At 50.8% G+C, this 20,901-nt stretch overlaps 1 protein-coding gene across 1 annotated transcript; it reads right to left on the bottom strand.

The window, feature by feature from the left end:
* Window positions 1-12: 12 nt before the first annotated feature.
* On the bottom strand, window positions 13-19,728 carry PRPF8 (pre-mRNA processing factor 8). The gene is made up of 43 exons (XM_068415447.1): window positions 19,667-19,728; window positions 19,438-19,547; window positions 19,189-19,357; window positions 18,329-18,493; window positions 18,012-18,230; window positions 17,199-17,411; window positions 16,803-16,928; window positions 16,620-16,725; window positions 15,926-16,116; window positions 15,624-15,743; window positions 15,356-15,545; window positions 15,054-15,173; window positions 14,596-14,730; window positions 14,372-14,501; window positions 13,794-13,990; window positions 13,489-13,695; window positions 13,236-13,399; window positions 12,754-12,880; window positions 12,440-12,632; window positions 11,920-12,107; window positions 11,467-11,705; window positions 10,802-10,948; window positions 10,349-10,559; window positions 9,900-10,016; window positions 9,565-9,812; window positions 9,219-9,398; window positions 8,630-8,765; window positions 7,858-8,027; window positions 7,452-7,581; window positions 7,123-7,269; window positions 6,777-6,937; window positions 5,918-6,109; window positions 5,308-5,545; window positions 4,927-5,055; window positions 4,236-4,349; window positions 3,918-4,091; window positions 3,463-3,656; window positions 2,364-2,603; window positions 2,132-2,273; window positions 1,672-1,812; window positions 1,289-1,428; window positions 954-1,156; window positions 13-324 (listed from the first exon to the last, which is right to left on the bottom strand). Exons 2-43 carry the CDS (start codon window positions 19,535-19,537, stop codon window positions 170-172), a joined length of 7,008 nt encoding a protein of 2,335 aa, XP_068271548.1. The 5' UTR covers window positions 19,538-19,547; window positions 19,667-19,728; the 3' UTR covers window positions 13-169.
* Between the last annotated feature and the right edge of the window lie 1,173 nt (window positions 19,729-20,901).

The raw sequence follows: 20,901 nt of genomic DNA, 5'->3' as shown, positions 1-20,901 counted from the left end.
CACCCACAGCGCTCCCGTTCGTACAAAATTTATTGAGCGACCGGCTAAAGGTACAACAACAACCCGAGAGACGGCGCGGGGGGCAGCGGGGGGGTAAGCGGGGGGCAGCGGGGACAGACACACGCTGTTGAATATCAACAGTACGAGGAGCGGGGGGGCGAGGGCGGGACTAGGCGTAGAGATCCTCCCGGTCGGCGGAGTAAACCTCGCCCTCCTGCAGCAGGGCAAAGTTGAGGAAGTGAGAAGGGCGATGGACCTCGTGGTAAAACTCCTTGGGGTTGGCGAGCTGCAGCTCGTACTTCATGTTGGGGTCGTGGCGAACACCTGGAAGGGAGAGGCCATCACCCACCTGAAAGCCCTTCCTGCCCCCACCCCGGAGCAGGAGCCTAAGGAAGCCCTCTACCCTCAGAAGATCATTTTCACGCAGCCCACGCCAGAAGAGAGAGTTTTAAATCCACAAAATAGTCACCCTTTGGGTTCCTTGCCCTAGAGATTCACAGAGCAATGCCCCCACAGTCCTTCTGTGCTTTGTCCACCCCTCTCCTCCTTTCCTGACCCCTTTCACAGCTGCCTGTGGTTCATCATACCAGGACCTCCTGCTGCTCCTCTACTGGGCACAGCTTTTCTCTTGCATTTGCCATTATCATCTTTTCTGCCTGACAGGGATTCATTACTCAGTGGCAACAGATGAGACACCACCATCCAGAAAGACAACGTGGCTGTTTCTCCCCTCTTAGCAGAGTTTGCTCTCTTGCCACTGAAAAATCCCCGAGAACTGACATCCCAGTGCTGGTACCAAGGAAAGGTCAGACCACGATGCTGGTAAAGCCTGCCAGCCGCTCCAAGGACGGTCAAAGTTTTAGAAAGGGTGAGGAACACTTCCCTGAGGAGCTATTTCCTTCTCCTCCCCAAGCTATTCCCATCGCCTCCCCTCCCCTCCCGAGGCAGCTCACCCATGAAGTTGTAGTTCCAGGATCCTTGCGCTGGGACCATGAAGAAGCCGAGGAAGCGATCGGACAGCAGCATCTGCACCCGCTCGTAATGGGAGGGCAGGTAGCCCTTGGGGTTGTTCCCTTTGTCCGTGTTCTGCCTGCCCCACTCGTAGCCGCTCGGGGTCAGTTTGTAGGCTGTCAGTGTGCAGGAGCCCGGAGTAAAGCTGAAAGAAAGGAGAAGCAGAGAGATGGGGCAGGTGAGGTTTATCTGGGGTGAAGGAGGGAAACCAGAAATGAGCAAACACTCCCTTTCTGCCAAATTTTTAGCAGCACACGGAAGGCTTGCTGCCTCTCACCTGCAGGTGATGATGATGGTCTTCTCCCCATCCCAGGAGGGGTTGTCAGCCATGACCTTGGCATGGGTGGTGACATCCTGTGGCGAGAGCTGAGGGGACTCGTTTGGTTGGGTGTGAATCCACCCCAGAGGTTCCATTTCCTGACAACAAGAGAGTGCATTAGAAATGAACGACCTTTAAAGCAAGACCCCTTCAGGCACAGCACAAAGTGCCCAGGGACCAAAGGCTTCCCTTCCACCTGACCCCAGAGCAGGCTGATTTCAGGCCGAGCCCTTGAAATCCCACTTCTCCAGCAGACCAAGGGAAGCTGCCCCATCACCTTAGGTCCCTGTTACCGGAGACTCTGATCTTCTACCCACACAGGGAGCAGAAGCTCAACTCACCTTCAGATATTCATGCTGCGGCAGCTGCCCCGGGAGATGCACGGTCTGGTGTGTTCCCCACTGGGGCACCATCACTATGCACCGGATCTCCTTCACCTGAGGGTTGTCGGGAGGGCTCACTCCGTACAGGTAACCCGCAATCTAGGAACACAAACACCCGCCTCAGAACCCCGGAAGAAACATCCATGTAACTGTGTGAGGGGGGGTGGGCCCTGCCCTTAGCTCCTATGGCAAGCAGCCCTTGGCCAGCAGGTTCTCCCTAGAGAAGAACACTGTAGTTCTGTTCAGGGCTGAGCTTTCTCCCCAAGTCTGGCCACAAGGAGCCATCAGGACCTGGCTAGAACTTAGGTGTGCTCAGCCATATTGCTGTTTCCCCACGGACAGCAGCGAGCTCCCAGCCCTTTGCCTGTCTGCCCCAGCAGCGGGGAGTACAGCTGTGACAGACTCGTCGCACGCTCACCTGAGCCCGCAGATCCGAGATGCAGATGAATTTCTTCAACACGTTCTTGGGAAGAATGTAGGTATAGCCCGTTTCCTTGATATCATCTGACGAAACGTAGATGTGGTTTGTTCGCAGGTGGAGGTTGGCAGCAGAAATTGCTCTGTGAAGAGAACACGATTATTAGTGGGCGGACAGATCTCTTCCCGAGCACTCTGACCTTTTCCTTGCACAACTCTGCCTGCCGTCCTACCTGACTCGCCACTCGGTCTTGGAGGAGAAAGTCTGGGTTTCGTAGTTGCTGGTTGTCGAGGTGATGATCTCATCCCCGTGTTTGTTAACGGTGCGGGTCTGCGTGGCTGTCAGCTGCGACTGCTCCTTGGTTTGCTTCTCAATTTCTGCAATCTGCTGCCTCTGCTGCGAGGGGGCAGAGATCTCCATGCCCAGGATGATGTCTCGGATCTCTGACTGTGTCAGGGATGCAACGTTCACACTGCAAGAGAAAATCCCAAGTCAGGCATTTCAAAAATACATTCTGCACCCTTCTCAACAAGGCACAAGCTCAGAACACACACTCAGGGCGCTACGAAAAACCAACCCACAACTTTTTAGACAAGGGGAGAGACCAAATCACATCACATGCAGATCACAAAAGGTTTGGTGCAGATGTTTTTATCTGCCTTGCTAGAAAGCAATTAATAATAACCAGTTTTGCTACAAAGCTGACAGTTCATTGCCAAAGGCCCTTGGAAGTCTTCTCTCCACAAGGAGCACTCTGGCCACAGGGTCTTTACAGAATCACAGAATCAACCAGGTTGGAAGAGCCCTCTGGGCTCATCGAGTCCAACCATTGCCCTGACACCACCATGGCAACCAGACCAGGGCACTAAGTGCCATGTCCAGGCTTTTCTTAAACCCCTCCAGAGATGGTGACTCCACCACCTCCCTGGGCAGCCCCTTCCAATGGCTAATGACCCTTGCTGAGAAGAAATGCTTCCTAATGTCCAACCTGAACCTCCCTGGCACAGCTTGAGGCTGTGTCCTCTTGTCCTAGCGCTGGTTGCCTGGGAGAAGAGGCCGACTCCCACTTCACTACAACCTCCCTTCAGGTAGTTGTAGACTGCACTAAGGTCACCTCTGAGCCTCCTCTTCTCCAGGCTAAACACCCCCAGCTCCCTCAGCCGTTCCTCAGAGGTCAGACCCTCCAGACCCTTCACCAGCTTGGTCGCCCTCCTCTGGACTCGCTCCAGCACCTCAACATCTTTCTTGAAGTGCGGGGCCCAGAACTGGACACAGGATTCAGAGCAGGAAGGAAAGGCTGCCAGGATGACTGCAGCCCCACAGTGGCTTACTTGTTCTTCTTGCCATAGTCAGCAAGGATGAGATCCTTCAGCTGCACCTCCACCTTGATCCACTCCTCATCTGTCAGGGTTGGCCAGATGTGGTGAGGCTCCGTTATGGTTGTCTTGTCTGGTTTCAGAATAACTTTGGCTCGATCGTTATTCACATGTAGCGCCCGGAGAATCAGAATCAGACGAGAGAATGCCTTGGAGAAGAACAAAAAGATGCAGCTAGTCAGAAAGAAGGAAAGCAAATAGGCAAGGCCCTAGTACAGCACTCCTGTCTGGGCACACCGACACCGCACGGGAAGTGCCAGTGGAATGAATCTGAAGGAAAACCCAGGCAGACTCAGAGCCAAGTGCTCCTGAGCAATAAATTGTGAGGGATCCCTGAAGCCTTGGCTCCTGCTTCGTTTGATCGTTAACTTCCTGCAAAGTAGAATGCGGACCAGGCACGCTGTGCTCACCGTGTAGGAAGAGATGGTTTTCAGCCAGTCGTCATAGAGGTTGAAGAGAACCATCTGGGGTTCAGTAGCCTTCAGGATGAGATCACCAAACTTTTCCACTTTCAGACAGGCCTGGAAGGGCAGCTGCAACTCTGAGCCTTTGATCACAATATTGGGGAAATCCAGCAAGTGGACCTGGAGTTTATCGAGAACAGGAATTAGCTCACAAGTACTGCAGAACATTGGTCCAGATAAAAGTCCTTCACAGGAACACAGGACTGTTCTGCAATCTCCCAAAGATTTTACAATGTCCCCACAGAGCAGCGTGTGCATCGTTACCTCCAGTGGGTCCAACATGCCCTTCCGAGTCACAATGATCTGCTTAGGCTGCTCCTCCACAGGAAGCGACCGAATCAAGGCAGCCACTTCTTCAGCAGTCTTCCACTTGGCCAGCTACAGAAAGACAGCAGGGTTAGAGAAATATCTCCCTGCTAACAGTAGAGTCTCCTCGCCCTTGAGAATCACAGAGACTCAAATCAAATTCTAAAAATACAACTGGAATTTATGGCTTGCTCCAGATCAGTGACAAGGCCCAGCATTTCCTTCTCACTGATCACAGAGGGCAGCTCTCATTCCTGGAGTTCAGTTTCTGACTGGCTCAGAAAAAATAGCTGGCTACACCCCCTCCCTGGCTTTGCCACCTGAGAGTCTTCTCACTGCACTGGATGTACGGCCAAGCACAACGTGATTTGCTGTCAGTGAGCACAGCACTGTTTCTCAAGCCCTACTTGAAGATGTACACTCTACACATCAGAGCCTCAAGAACCTTGCAACATCAATGCCTGCGCTCTTTCACCACTATATCCCATGCTCATGCTCGCCTGAGTGTAGGTTACACACTGGAAATTGGAGCTCCAAACTTGCTGAGGCAGGAAGATGAAGACCCTCATGATGTCTTCTGCTCAAGCAAGTGTCCCAAGCAGTCAGAGCCCATCCCCAGCCCAAAGCACAGCAGGAAGCCAGGCCCTACCTGTCCTAGACGCTTCTGTCCTGCCCACACAGACGTATGGATGATCTTCAGGAAGAGCTGTCCAGTTCTGGGATTGAAGATGAAAATGGCTCCATTGATGGGTTTTGTGGTCAAATTCCCTTCAAATGTCTGAGAAAACAAGCAAAAGAGAAAAGTACAGGAGATAAATGTAGCCTATCCACACCTTTACACTACATCCGACTTGCTATGTGCTTTGAGCAGGAACTGTACAGGAAATAGAAGAGCTGCTCTGTGCACACTGTGAAAATTTGGGTCCGTGCCGGTTCCTCGTTTCCATCACACCTGCGTCCACAACCACCCTGCGCACAGGACACTGACAGTCCCCGTCCTTTCCCCCTGCAGATACACCTCTGGCCTCACCTTGTGAATGGTCACTCTGTACACGTTGGTGTCATCCACAAACCAGATGATCTGGTTGGAGAAGAGCTCTCCGTAGTTCTGGGAGGAGAGGTACGGCTCTGTGGGCTCAGACGAGTACAGCTGCAAGCCCTTGCGGATCCGTTCTCTCAACACATACAGCGCAGGATTTGCTTTCATGATTTTGGCCATGGCCTGCTGGATCAGAGGTTTGCTCCCAGGGAACCAGTTCCCATAAGCACTGAAAAAGAAAACAAACAGACGACCTAGCTGTTGCCATCAGCTCTGAGACAAAGGGACAGCTACAGTTGTCCCCACTTATAAAGGGCCTTGAAACAAGGCCTGTCCTTCAGCTCCAAGAACAGTCTGACAGAAATCTCCTAAGAAAACAAATTCTCAGTGAGCTGGGAGAACTGAACCATTATTATTGAATGAGGAGACTTCGGGCAACCTGAAAGAGCTGCCTAGATGCCTTATCCCATTCACTGCACACGGCTGGCTTCTGCCTTCTCCCCTCATCTTCCTGCTTGGAACACAACCCAGCTTGGAGACGCACTGAGACACAGCCACAAACTACCAATTACAGTTAAAACACAGAGGGAGCAGATCTCACCTGTGCAAGTTGTAAGCCAGATCGATGGCGATGAGCACACCAGTGGGAGATGGATAGATACTCATGTTGTCTGTAGTGTAGTCCAGGAACTTGGCTCTCGCATAGCGCTCGATATCGTGGGAATCGTAATCTCCCCAGCGCAGCTGGATATCGATCCAGTACTTCTGAGTGGTGGTGCTGTCCATCACATCTCTGAGGAGAGAGCAAGCCAGAGCAATTTAATCTTGCACAAAACTCTCCTGCAGTTGCTGCATGTCTTTGACAGAGTAACTGCCACCAAGGAAGAACACTGAAGCCAGCTGCTATCTGCACACCACCCTGAAAAGGGATTCTACTGCTCTCTTCACACAGCAGCCGAATGCAGAAGCTGTTAAGAGAAATCCTCAGCTGTGGGGTTCAGTTGCAGGTTTAAACAAAGCCACACAGTTACTCCTCTACTGTGTAGTCAGGAGGGTCGTCCCCCTCAGGGAAGGTCTGGTGAGGATTCTGCTGAACTGAACACAGCACAGGTACAGAGTGTCCAGTTCACTCCAGATTCTGGCCCTAGGACAGCACAGCTTTGTGGGGTTTCCTGAAAAACCCTTCAGAGCTCCTGAGCTCTGGCTCAGGGGAAAGATCAGCTGGAGGAGAGAACAGCACCAAAGATATTCTTCACATTTTGCAGAAGGTAGTGCTAGGAGGTGCTGCAACCATCTACCCAAAGGAGCCCTGCGCTTCATCAGGCATGACTGTGTCCTCCTGTGTCCCCAAAGAAAACCAACCCTAGCGGCCCCAGAGATACGGGCTTTGGCTCAGGATGACAGGCTCAGCAGCTCTGCTCTGCAGCAAGATCAAGGAGAGGGAAAAGGGAAACACTCACTTGGAATCTGCGAGCAATGATGGACGTGACACATTCCACTTATAGGAAGCAAAGAGAAGGATATCTGCACATGAGGAATTCATTTTGTACGACTTCCTGGGATGGATTGTCTCTTTCTGCACCGTCTCAATCTCCAGAGCATCCAGCTCTTGATCAAACACCTGGGGAAAAGGCAGTCAAAGGTGAGTTGTGCTCATGCAGCCTGGCTAAAGAATCTATCCTCAACACAGAGCTAAAACAGGAAAATCCCGTTCCCTCCCCTTCCCTGTCAAATTGCTGGAGAGAAATCTACACAAGGAGCATGCACACATCGCACAGAAACAAATCAAACAAACATACTGCTCACCTGACACAAATCCATTACAATGCTCTCATGGATCTTTTGCCACAAGTGAGCTCGGAAAATCTGAATGAGAGAAATCTTCAGCGTGGGGATCTTGCCGTGCATAAAGATGCCTGTCAAATCCAGCTGCACCTGAAAGCCAACATACACCTGCAAAGGAAGAGCAGCTGTGAGAACACGCAGCAGCACAACTAATGAAGTTTAGAAAACAGAACAGCCGCTGTTAAGGAGGTTTAGTTAATCTCTAAGAGATGTTCTGAAGAATTAGTTAGGTCGATTAACTGCCCTCAGTTCAGCAGAAGTATCTAAAGGTACAAACTCCAGGTACTTACGTTGGCTCTGTTAATGGTAGGAGACCACCACAGGGTGAATCTTCTGTTTGGAATTTGGTTCAAACCTGATCTCTGGGCATTTGTCAGCTTCTTCCACTTCATGGATTCCTCAAAGCCACTAGCCTTCTCCCTAGAAAGGGCAGACAATCAATTACATAAAACATCCCTCATCTCCGCTAACTGCCACGTGCCACATATAAGAGGCAGGAACGCACACGCCAGGAGCAGGGAAGATTGTTTCATGCAAAGAAATTTCCCAGTCCCAGGTGCCCTCACAACTGAACTATACAGTGTGCTCAAGTGATCACTGAAAAGGCTCAACAGAATCAGTACAGTCCTTGAGCCAAGGACTCCTCCTAGTGCATGTACAGTTGGCACGACAAGGCCACCTCAAGGTTTCTCTTACCAGAAGAGACCCTCCCACGTGGGGAAGTAAGTGCCCTTGAAGAGAGTGTGCTCCAGGATCCCCTCCACTCCACCAAGAGCCTGGATCATATCTGTGCGGTAGTTGTTCAGGTTCCAGAGCTTCCCATCGTGGCGCTGATGTGTCCACCAGAAGGGGTTCTGTTTCAGGACCTGGAGACAACAGCGCACTAGTGAGCAGCTTTGTATTCAGATTATTTAACCTGGCTGCATTTATTTTAGGAACCAAGATGATGATAATGATAGTGTCAGCTCAAAAGTAAAAAGTCTCATGCCCTCAGTCCCAGAGAACACCTCTCACCTACAACATGAGTTCAGTCCGTGCTACTGTGCAATTCAGACTGGGTAGAATCTGAGATGATGTTTTTATCTTTCAGGGACTGGCCTTCTAACAGAGCCACCATTAAAAGCTTTAAATAATAGTTTCTACTGTTATTAAAACTCAAGAGTCTGGAATGTTTATTTTGGGACCTTTTTTTCCCCTCTCCAGACCTGATTTCTTAATACTCATTTGTGCTAAGCCTGGCGTGCCCCAAGACACTGCAATCTACTGACATGCTTCAGAAGTGGCTAGCTACAGATTTTGGAGCATTTGGTTCTCAGTCTCAGGCTCTACCAGTCCCAGCACATGGCTCTAAGTTCCTTCTGCAGCAGACAGACAAGGAAGTGCACCTGCAATAATGCAAGGTGAAAGGACATTGTCTGGAACAGGTATCTGAACCTCACACTCAGCCAGAGAAATTCCCGGTCAATACCTGGTACTGTTTGAAGTCAGTCCTGACTCTCCATCCTTTATCATAAGCCAGGGTATGCCGGTCCTTCTGGAAAAGGGTGTTAATACGAGGAATTCCCCTGTCCCATGAGTCCTCCAGATCCTCCAGCGTCAGACGCCTGAAGAAAAAAATCCCCACACTTTGTTACCTCTCAATTTTACAGCAATGCATTAATGAATATTTCTGGTGACGAGACCACAGAAATAACAGAGACCTTGGGGCTCTGGCAGGAGACATTCTAAAATGCCAAGCACTCAGAGGCTCAGCAAAGTGTCTACAGCCATTGCTGTGAACACACTGATGTCAAACAGCCAAAGGAAAAAGCCTGCCCTTGTAAGCGTGCAGAACTAACTGCAAATGGGTCTGTCAGCTTTTCCTGGCCCACCATTCCCCTTAAACTGCCATGGGTGCACTTTCTCCCTCCAGAGTCAAAACGTCTCTGGAGGTAAGACAGCAGCTTTGCAGGCAGCCTGTAGCACGTATCAAAGGGCCATCGAGGTCTCCAGAACCCTGAGACAGTGCAAAACTTCAGACCTGACCTCACAGACACCACACACACACATAACCACACCTGTTCTGGGCTATGGCCTCTTGTCGCTTAAGGGCATACTCTGCCCACACTCTCTGAGAGTCAATGAATTCACTTTCCCATGGCTGGATGTAACGATACAAATTGGGGATGAGCTGGTCCTCCTCATGACTCATTCCCGAGCGGAAGTGAGTGATGCCAACATCTGTCTGCTTGGACCACCTGGAGCAAAGAGGCACAAGAGTGAAGCAGGAGCAATGGGACTTCACAGGACACACTGCCATGACCTCTGTAACACGGCACGGTTTAGCGTTCTCGGATATTTTTATGGGAAAGGGCATCTAACAGAACAGTCAACACAGGCAGACATTAGAGCAGCACAACTCACCTCAGGTCAGACTGTGGGATGAGAACGTGGCCCATGGAGAGCATGCCCAGCCCTCCCAGCTCTTTAGGGGTGTAAAACACCACCGGTGGAAACCGGCTGGGCATTTTGGAATTCAGACCAATTTTGATTCGAGTCTGGATTTTATTCTCACACTTCACCAGCAAATCAAGCAACTCCTGAGTATTTACAACAGCTTCCCGGAAATATGTCATCAAGCCAATCAGAGCTGTATTCCATTTATTGACAATCTAGAAAGGGAAGCAAAGGATCAGTTCTCAGCCCGTTCTCCGAGCATCTGCAGAATGCTCTTGTCACGCATCTTCCTCCCACCTTACCTTAGTGAAGGTTGTGGAGCCAGATGCCATGAGGATCTGCCTCACTCTGTTGTGAAATCTCTGCATAGACTCATCATCCACACGCAGGAAGCACTGAGCTGTGCGCTCCTTGGTGACCTGCAAGAGCACAGGGACATCAGTTCGCTCCTGGGAGCCCTCTCTCCAATACAGACACTAAGGTGAGCTCTTGTCATCAGGCATTTATGAAACATGTGGAGAGAAGAGGCTGAACAGCACCTCTACAGCTTCAGGGCCCCCACCACACCCAGCCAAGGATTTCCCATCCCTCCTAGGAAGGAAAGTTCATACCCAGTTCATTTTAACTCTACCTGCTAGTGGTCCCAGTTACACACGCTGTTAGGCACCCCCTGCCAGCAGGTATAAACCCCGCTTTGATGGCAGGTACAAGCAGGGAGCTGCTTTCCCACCCTGTCAAACCCTCACCCTACCTCATTCTGCAAGTTCCAGACACCATCCTTGTGGGTGAACTCCTCATAGCTGGTGCGGCACTTGGGCAAGATGCGGCACTCGAAGCCACACATGTTAAACAGCAAATTGGGGTTATCCTTGCTGTAAACGGACACGAAGCTGTTCTCCCACTGCACTGTGGTGACTGATCGAGGCAAACGGTTCTTGATATCCCAGAATACAGCACGGCCACTGAAAAATAAGTCATGCACAGTGACAGGCTGTATGTTACTGAAGTAAAATAGCAACTGGGCAAGTTCTCAGTGCTTTCCTGGCACTATAGTCTCTCACGCCCATCACTCACTGTCAGAATTACAGCACAGACCCCTCACCTCTTACTTTTCCTCCTGAGCACCTGCCTATCAGTCTCCAACAGTTATTTATTACAACTAATAACCTCTCACCACTTGTTTTCTCCAGGTTGCAGCACTTACAGGTTCACATCATGTTTCATGAGGCGCATCCGAGCATCCCGGGGCCAGCACTTCTTGTTGTTGTAGCCTACAATGTTCTCGTTATTGGGATCTGGATGCTCTGTCAGGTATCGCTGAATCAAGTCTCTTGCCTCGTCTGCTGTAAACCTGGAAACGCACAGAAGACGATCTGGAGTTACACGACCAACTTCTCCAGTCTGCCCAGACACATAAGGACTTGCTTATGGATAGCTCTTTGCCACAGCATGTTTGAAGGTCATTATCCAATTTCTGTATCCTCCCACTGAAGGGGGCTTCAGTTTCATCAGTATAGAGCAACTCATGACTGTTTGGGTTATCTTTTCACAAACAGACATAAAGTTTTACATCCACTCGATGGGAAGCCAGAAAAGGCTTATTTTACCAGTGGAAAATCCGTAACAACTGAATTTTTGACATTGTTGCTTTTCTACTGGTCCAGTGAAGCTGTAGAAAAGCAAACTGCGAAAGCAAGAGGAGGCATGTGGACACACAGCTGTTCTGGGAAGTCCATCAATACAAACATTCCCGAGCAAAGGGAACAAAAGCCTGCAGTAGGAGCACATTAACTCCCACATTCACAGCATCTGCTGCAAGATGCCAGAACAAACGTTCAGCTGAGGAAAGCAGGGCCCCAGAGGTCTCACCTGAAGAAGATGTGAATACGGTCAATGTATCTGCAGAAGAGGCGAATGGGATGGACTACCTCAGTGGCAATGTCCTGGAAGCTGAGGAAGTCATTTGGCATCTGGGGAGGCCCAGCCATTTCACTGGCACGGTGCAGACCCAGCACCAGCAGGTCCATCACAAGCCCATAATACTGGACAATGAAGGAAGCAAACTGCAGCCCACGAATAATCCCATAGGAGTTTGTGTGATTCATGTCCTGAGGAAACGAAGGGGAATTGTGAGAACCTGACTGTCACAATACACCAGAGACCACCTACCTGAGCAGTTGCTTTTCAGCAGGACCCAGAAGGGTTTTCTTACTCCCTCATCATTTCTTTCTGTGGCAAGTTTTGTGTCCCGTCCTCCCCCACAGGTCCAAAACTTCTCCATCTTACAGTCCACCCACCCCACTTCCTAACAGCAACCATTACCTTGTAGTTGATCACCACGTTGTTCTTGGCTGTCATGTAGTCAGCAATGTTGTGATCAACAATAAGACGCAACAGCCTGTTGAGCAACGTCAGGTCAATCTTCTCATACATCTTCTCAAATCGAGATTCCAGCATCACGTTGCATTCACCTTCACTTGTTTCCCAAACATCTTGCAGGTTATTAATGCCTGAGGAGACAAACAAGCTTGTCATGTTACCTGACACAATGCATTTCTCAGAATGCAGAAGCACCCTTCTGGGCACAGGAAATTGGTGTATTTCCTCTAATGTCTGATTTTTCAGCCTCTGGTCCTTCCAGTCTATCCAGAAATTGGAACAGAAATATGTAACCATCCACAAATGCAATGGAAACTCTCCTCCTCCAGTATATACATATATATATATATATAAACCTACAGAATATTGCCTCTTACTCTAACAACTATTGACTGCAAGTTGCAAATATGAAAACTCCCCATCAGAACATTAATTTTTGCATGGAATACAAGATCCCACTAACCTTGGCACCACTTGTACACCAACAGCGGAGGAGGTTCAGTGTCAGCAGGTTTGATCCATGGAGGGAAGAGTCGTCGCTTATCAGCCTCATACCACAAGTACTGGTCCAGATAAGCATCTGTGATTTTCTCCAAGGGCTCAACATCATAAACAGGAACTAAGTGGCTGTAAAGATCCATGAACTCAATACCCACCTGAAAAAGAAGAGGGAAAACTGAGGCTTACAGTTGACGGAGAACACAAAGTCTTAGTGCCATTTAATTCCTGAATGCAGTGTAACTTTTAGCACAGTCTGGCTTACACCAGGACACTCACCTCCTTGAAGGCTCTCTGAGTTAAAAGGTGTCGTTTGATTCTGGACAGAGCTTCATGAGGATTATCATAAGCCTGTTCAATCAAGCCCAACTCCTCTCTCTGTGACTGATTCAGGCGAGATTTCACACTGAAAGTGAGAAAGAACAGCTCACACATCCAAGCACGAACAAATTAACGGCCACTGCATGAATATGATGAAAGATACTATTCAACCAAGCGGACCAAGGCCTGTGACTCTTCACAATCCACATCCCCAAGCTGCCCAATGACCCTTAGAAGCATGGTACTGTTTTGTCCTAAGTAGCAGAGTCCATGAAGAACCTCCAGGCAGCTTTGGCAGTACCAGAACCCAAAGCCTTTACCGTCCATCAGGGTAAGTTTTACAGCATACTCGATTCCAGGAATAATGGATAACAAAACAGCTTCAGAAGCCTTTCCCAGTGCAGGTGCCTGCCCCTTGGCAGAACACAGTCACTTCTTACCTGTAAGCTTCTTTCAGCCTCTCCAGGGCTAATATAAGCAACTTGGTGTCATGCTTGTAGGACAGCGGAGGGAAGGGAATGGGTGAAAACCTCCTGCTTTCCAGCCAGTGCACTGTGGTTGTGTACACAGCAACAGCCTCTTCCGCAGTGATGTAAGGCCCATCCTGCAGAACCATACCACCAGCATTAGTCAGAGAAAGCTTCTCTATGAAAACAGCACCAATTTGGGCAACCTCAGGCAGGACAGAAGTACCTTCAAGTAATTATGCTGTCGTTCCTGCTCAGCTTTTAAGTAGAGTCTGGTCAGTCGGCCCAGATTCTTCTTACAGACGGTTTTGTCCACAGTGGCACCGCGACGGATCCGCTCCCTGTTGTAGTGAGCTGTGTTTGTCCACCAGTCAGCTTTTGCCTTCACGTACCTCAGGATCATGTTCTCGATGGGAGTTGGCAGCCCTGGCACCTGGGGAGGGACAGTAATGTGAGGGAAGCAGGAGTGAGAACAGCAGTTCTACCTGGGAGATGTTAAAATTGAACCAAAAGGCCAAGCGAGAGACTGACCTTCCAGGGGATGTTTGCCTTCCAGCACCGCCAGGCCTCGCTCAGATGCTGCAGAATGGTTCTGGCTTTGTTCTGTTTGATTCCTTCTGGCATCATGTCCAGGATGTCATGCATAACGGCTGCCCTCAGCTCCAGGTCAAAGTGAGACTCCACACGTTGCTTCGTGACAGTCTTTGCTACACCCTTTGAGTGACGGCCTGGAAAAAGCAGAGTCCTTCAGCAGTTCTGACACATTGGGCAGTGCTCCTCCTCCTTCCTAATACTGGAGTGCACGGAGGTGCAGGATGTCTGAAGAAATGACACTGTCACAACATCACTGATGAGTTTGGAGTAGATGATTAGGAGGCTATGGAACCCACAGTGCTATGGAGCAGGGAATCCCACTTCCATTTGGAATCTATTTTAGGGGTACTGGCCTCCTAAGAGCTCTAAACCAGGCAATAGCTCTTGGGATTGACATGGAGCATGGATACAGACCACCGCTTGGAACGGAGAACTGGAGTTCGAGCTGGCAAGTAAACAGTGTTAATCTTTACCACACAGTCCTCCCACACCCCAGATGTACGCAGTGTGCTGACCTTCAAACTGCCTGGCCAGCAGATTCCCCAGCCAGCGTTCCAGCAGTGGCGTGATGCCCCTCATGAAGAACAGCCATACTCTCCAGCCTGGAGCCCAGAAGCCACAGCCAGGACCTTTGCCCACAGGCCCCTGGAAGAGCAGAAACATGGTAAGAGCAGGTCACTTGCTGACACTCCAGAATCCCACCCTTGTTGCTCAGTTTACATGGCAAGGTGGAACTTACTGTGTTAAACCTGTAGTAGATGAGATGTTTCAGGTCCTTGCACATACGAATCTGCCTCATCAGTTTGTACTTGTATCGGTACATTCCTGTCAGCTGACCCACATGGGCAAAGATGTACTGCAAGCCATCTGCCAACTGGAACACAGGGAGCACAGTCAGACGTAACAAAGAACACTACATACGTTACCTCAAGAAGCCAGGTTTATTTCACAGCCAGGATCAGAGCGTATTAGGCCACAGAAATCTCCTAACACTGACTCATACAATGATCAGTTCTTATCAACTAAGGTAAAAGCAGAATTCCACACAACGCTGCATGCTTTCATCGTTCCCTCTCTTCTCTGTAACACTGCAACGCTCAGTCATTTTGTGCATCCTATATAAGCCCACCCAGATATTCCACTCCTCCTCTCACTTCCCCTCCTCACCTCAAAACTAATTTTAAAAATTGAGTCTACCTGAAATGCATCCACATTTCCAAGTCTGTACTGGACATGGCTGTCCACCACCAACTTAGTCAGCCGCAGAACCTCTCGGCACAGATGGAAAGCATTACCAAAACGAGATTTTTTCCTTTCCTGGAAGAGATAAAAATCCAGAATTTATGTAACAATGTTATGTAAGAGTGAAACAGGTCCAATTTGGTCAGTCAGTACAACAACTGAACACTTGAGGCACTGTGGCCTGCCTTACCACACTAGCTACTTAACCATCTTCAGGCAAACTTTACTCTTGAGTAAAACAGCACGTAGACCAATACCTTAGTGGTGAGGGTCTTCACGGGCTTCAGGTTGAAGTTGTAATCCAAGTGAAGGTAATTCAGGTTCTTTCTGTGGATCAGCAAGTTCAGCATATTGTAGCCCTGGCGACACACTTGCAGGCCTACTTCCACCCAGTCCAGCTTCGTCGACTGGAAAAACTTTGTAGCCTTGAAGGAGCGGAACAGGTACCTGGAGAGAGCAGAGACTATCATCAGCTGAATCCCCTACACAGACCAGCAGTTCCCCACTGAAGAGACCTCCACATACCTCTTCTTCTGGGCCTTGGGGGGCCTGTGCTTGAGGGCATTCAGAACATAGTATTTCAGTAGCTTCTGATAGGAGACTCGCACTTTCACTGGCTGGCCTGCTGGGCAGTGCTCACGATACCTAGGGATAAACCAGATGTCAATTCTTCAGGTAACTTGCACTCCTTAGATAGCAAGTCTCCAGAAACTCTCCTAGAATCTCCCAAAACAAGTCACCACAGGATGTCTTTATTTTATTTTCATTGTAACTAGATACTAGTGTCACAATCACCAGAACGCCCCTTCCCTCAGGAAAGAACTCACCAGTTCTTGACCAGGGGGATATCAAGAGCTCTCCGAGTCCTCCCAGACCTCAAGTTGAAGGGTCGTGGGGCCCACAGCAGGGCAATGCCGTTGGCTGTGTTATCTGTGTAGAGCGGGGTGTCCTTCAGGAAAGGTTCCACAAACTCTGGCAACTCAAACTCTTCATCATCATCAGGCAATGGTTCCTGACTCTGAAATATAAAAACACCACATAACATTTGTTTCCTGGTTGCTTCAGCTCAGTTTTCTGAGTTAACCAAGTAAGAACCATTTATTATCCGTCATGGAAGAAGTGTGATAGCGCTCAGAGAAGCAAAAAGCACTCTACAAGGCAAACTCTGGCTACTAGACCCTGAGCTAGGTGTTATGGTGGTAACTCAAGGCAGATGTCAGCTCCATGAATGCTCCAAGGGCAATCAAAGAGATAAATAACCTATCAGAACACTCTACAATAACACTGTTAATTAGGCATTGGGCTTTATCCTACAGACAACAAAGGAGAAAGCTTCGTGCAACTCCAAAAGAAGAAAAAGACAACAAATGACAACTGCATTTTTTGTAAAAGGGCTTGTGCTTTCTCCTGAAGTATCTACGCGTACACCCACCATCAGAAGCAAGGTTACAAACACACTGCTAGAGCTCCGTCACCTCCACACGCAGGGTTTATCACAGGCTCTCCTGGACAGTGACTCACCTTGACAGAATGTCTGTGTGAAATGGGGTTGATCAGAGGATCAAAGTAAAAAGCTGGGAGATCAGGATCTTCTGTTTTAATGAAAACAACGTTTGGAGTATGATACCTACAAAAAACAACATGTATTAGAGCATCCTGACAGCTTTCACCTCCTCTCCCTGCTCCTGAGGTTGCTGCACTTACCAGGTCAGGTGGACATGGTGGGGCAGGTTATTGTACAGGTACGGGAAAGCAATTTTGTACTCTGTCCTGATGGGCTGTCTGATGATAATTTTGTTGATGTCATTAAATTCATTCCAGTCTTCATCCCTCAAATGAGACAAGAAGAAATCGTTAGATGAGCATTCAGGGGGACAGAAAGGCAAATGTTTCTGACTGAAGACATGATACCAGCATTTTTGCTTTAGCCTTCTAACAACCATCCAGTGTCCAAAGCAGCAAGTACATCACAGACTTAATGCTAAAGAGAGCAGACACCCAGGAATAGCTCACCCAAGGCAAAACACTTGATAACAGATTAACCCTCCCAGCCCTTTTCCCAGATAACCACTTATCTTGCCTCCTAAACCCAACACTTACTGCAGATTGATGTCTCTAACAAGAGGCTCGAACTTGGGACCTCCAGGAATAGCCATGTTCAGCGCCTTGGAGGTAAAGAATGCTTTCAGGTCAAACAAATAGAAATAGTTGTCATCCACAAGGTCAGTGAGCAGCTGATTGGCCAGCCGGTACAGCGTGGACATCATGGGGAGAGTGAACTGCCAACGCTGGTACGTTGAGCCGTTCACATACCTGCAAAAGAACAGAGCACAGACACTCGCTACGCAGCCAGAAGACAACTGGGCCTTTACCAAAGCACCAGAAACAACCAAATACCTTTCACTGCCCATCATTTGCAGAAAATATCAAGAACAGCTAGCACGTGGGCCCCTCTAGACAGAAAGAAAGGCTGCAGGACGGCTGAAGACCACTATGGACTACATGTGCCCAGAAAACACCGACTGCTCCAGTTCCTTCCCTCCTCCATATCCAAACTGACACACAACACCTGGAGTCATATTCAAGAGCCTTTGGCGTCTATGTGCACTCTTAGCGAATATCAGTTCAAATTCCAACCTTCATCACTATGGCATGGTAAGAAACATCAGTTTTAGCAGTCCTCCTGGACAGAGAGGCCTTGTTAGTCCTCACTAGACACTGACAACAGAGGGAGGGCTTTACAGCAGCCAGGTTCCCCCTCCCATCCTTAAGGGAAGGTTTTCTCTCCCCACCAACATCACACGTAGCCCAGTATTACACCACCAAATGTTACCTACTGCTGTGTACAGACAATTTACGTAGCGCCTAACGGTGGGGTTTTTTCCCCTCCCAGTGAACCAGAGAGGCACGTACTTCCTGTTGTCTTTCAGCGGCTGGTGGTCATAGAACCAGTCCAGCACAGGGGCATCCTCCTCTGGATCCAGCTCAAGCTGAATGGCTTCCAGGGGCTCTACATCCAGGATGTTATCAGCATAATCCAGAGGAGGTTCTTCATCATCAAACGGGGGGAATCTCATCCTCTTGAAGTGACGCCTGTCCCTCTTCTCTCGCCTCATCATAATCCACATCGACCTGGCAGAAACCCACAGACCGTTAAACATTGCTTTTATTGTGCACACACAAGCGTTTTCTCACAAGTTCCCACCAGGGCAAAGGGAGAAGGGACTTACCCCCACTGAGCAATGTACACTGGCTCTATGACCCAGGGAATCTCATTCACAAAAGAGATGGCGCCTGTGATATGGTACAAGACTGGAACATCTCTGATTTGCTCCCAGGGCATGGGCATGTTCTCCAAGAGCTTCAGAACAGCGTGAGGCATGTACTTCAGAGCACTACAATCACAAATCAAGGAAAATCAGGACTGGAAGGGATCTCATGAGAACAGCCATCCATCTGCCACAGGCCCCCCAACTACCTCTACATCGTTCAGTCCTGAAAACTACTCGTCTAACCTGTTCATAAAGGCCTCCCACGATGAATCCACAAACTTCCTACTCTATCCTTGTGCTTCATGCATCTCACTACCAGAGTTTTCTACTAGTTTGGCTTCCAAGAGATTGTTACACATTAAGAACATTACAACCCAAAAAGAAAAATTTCAAATGAATTTCTGGATGTTTCACGGGTAATGGTAAGTTAGTGCAATGGATCATAAGCTGTGAGATAGCTCTCTGAAGCCACACAGCACAGAAGCACTCATGGTGCTTCATAATCATGCAGAAAAGGACGTCATCTACTTCATACTGTCCCCCAACTTTTGCTAAGGGAATGTGTAATCCAGGGTAATGTTTTTGTCAAAAATTCAAAGCAACAACTTCCTTTGCAATCCCTCCTCTGCATTGCTACCCTAGTGCAACTGATTATCCCATCCTCCTCGAGCTACGACGCTGCTTACTACGCACAACTGACAGAGAAAGCCCTTTGGAGCAGGGGCTCTTCCTTCACAGATCAACGAGGAGCTTTGCCAAGGCAGCAGAGGAGGACTCAGCTCGGCTCCCGGGTGTCACACAGCGGGGGGCTCCCTTACCCCAGGTAAACGCGCTTGTCGTGACGGAACTTCCTGTTGGTCATGTCGCCGTGGTCGCGGATGATCTTCCGGACGTGCTCGGGGGGCATGTCCTCCTTCTGCGCGTCCACGAAGCCGAATTTCCTCTTCTCCGCATAGCGCTTGGCCTGCAGCTGCTGCCACTTGCGGGCTGCGGGGACAGGGAGGCGGCGGGGTCAGGCCCGGCCCCGCGCGGGAGGATGGGGGGGTGCAAGGGCCGGTCCTACCCACCTTTCTCCTGCAGCTTCTCCTCAGACATGTAGTCGGGCAGCGGCGCCAGCGGGCTGGGCACCGGGGCGCAGCCGGCGCGGTACGGGAAGACGGCGGCCATGGCGACGCACCTGCGATGGTGGAGAGGGGCTCAGGGCGGGGCCGGGGCCACCCCTGGCCTGTCCCCCGCCATCCCCAGCGGCACCCCCTGCCCGCCCCCGCGCCCCCATCGCCCCCCGCCCGCCCTCACCGGCAGCCGCGACGCCCCGCGCTTCCCCACCACAATGGCGGCCCAGCGCCGCCGCCGCTGCGCCTCAGAGACCCGGATGTGGGCGGGCCGCGCAGCCAGGTCTGTCCAATCAGCTTTCGGGGAGCCTCGGAGACAACGGGCGCAGCCCATCAGAACTCGGAGGAGGAGCAGGGGGCGGGACCAAGGGCGGAAGAGGAATGGAAGTTTTGCCTGTAGCGCACTTCCGGTGGGGCGCCCAACCGTCTCCGGTCCCTCCCTCGGCTGCTTTCGATTGGCGGAGAGAGGCGGCGTTGACAGCTCGGCGCCGGCTCTGATTGGACAACGTGTGGCGCAGATCAGCCCACGCTACCTGTAGGGGGCGCTGCGGGGCAACCGTCTCTCCGGGCCGGGGGGGGGCGTGTGGGGCCGGGCCCGCCTGCCCGTGGGGGCTGGTGGGGTGGGACCCCCCGTGGGGCGGCGGCCTGTAGCCCCTCAGGGGGGGCAGTGCCCGCCTCGGCCCCCCCTGGCCCCCCACCGGGCCCAGGCCCACGCCACAGGCCCCGGCAGGGCAGGAGGACGCTGCACCCCAGAGCCCCCGGGGAGCCACACCTTCCCCCCCACAGCGCAGCCCCCATGGCCGTACTACGGCCCTTAGCGCCTCAGCAAACGGCTGAACGGGGCTGAAAGGGGTGCGGGTGGGCGGCAGGCTGGGGCGTAGCTCCCTGGCAACTAATTCCCTGATGGAAATACTCGCTCTAGCCCAGTGAACCCGCGCACGGGGATTAGGGGGTCTGGTCCCTTCCCAAAGCCCTTCGAGCCAAGGCTGTGGTGTTTTTCATCAGCACAGCCAAGCACGGGGTAACCCTGCGTCAGGCCGCGGTGAGCTGCAAAGCTGCTGCTTATCCCAGCGTAGCACTGTGGGAAAATCCCGTCTCATTAGAGGCTCCCGAAACAGGCGTCCTGGGCCCTCAGCCCCGCGTGCCCGGGGTACACGACATCCATGTGACGGCAGGAATGTGGTAACACAACCCAGGCCTTGAGAAACTTCCCTGGCGTGGGCAGAGGCTGGGGGACGGAGCGAGCGTTGCTGAGCGGGTGCGGAGGCTGTGCTAAGGGCAGCTCCTGAAAAGCTGGGGGTAAATGGGTCAAACCAAAGAGAAAGCCCCGGCTGCCAGCTCCGCTCCGGCTAGGAGCTGTGACCTGCACACGGGCACCTAGACACAACTTGAGGTGACAAACCCAAACACGGAGTAGGT

Source organism: Nyctibius grandis, chromosome 18 (genome assembly GCF_013368605.1).
Source record: "Nyctibius grandis isolate bNycGra1 chromosome 18, bNycGra1.pri, whole genome shotgun sequence".
In the NCBI taxonomy this organism is placed as follows: Eukaryota; Metazoa; Chordata; class Aves; order Nyctibiiformes; family Nyctibiidae; genus Nyctibius; species Nyctibius grandis.
Note: the sequence above shows the minus strand (reverse complement) of the source record. Positions and strands in the feature narration are given on the sequence as shown.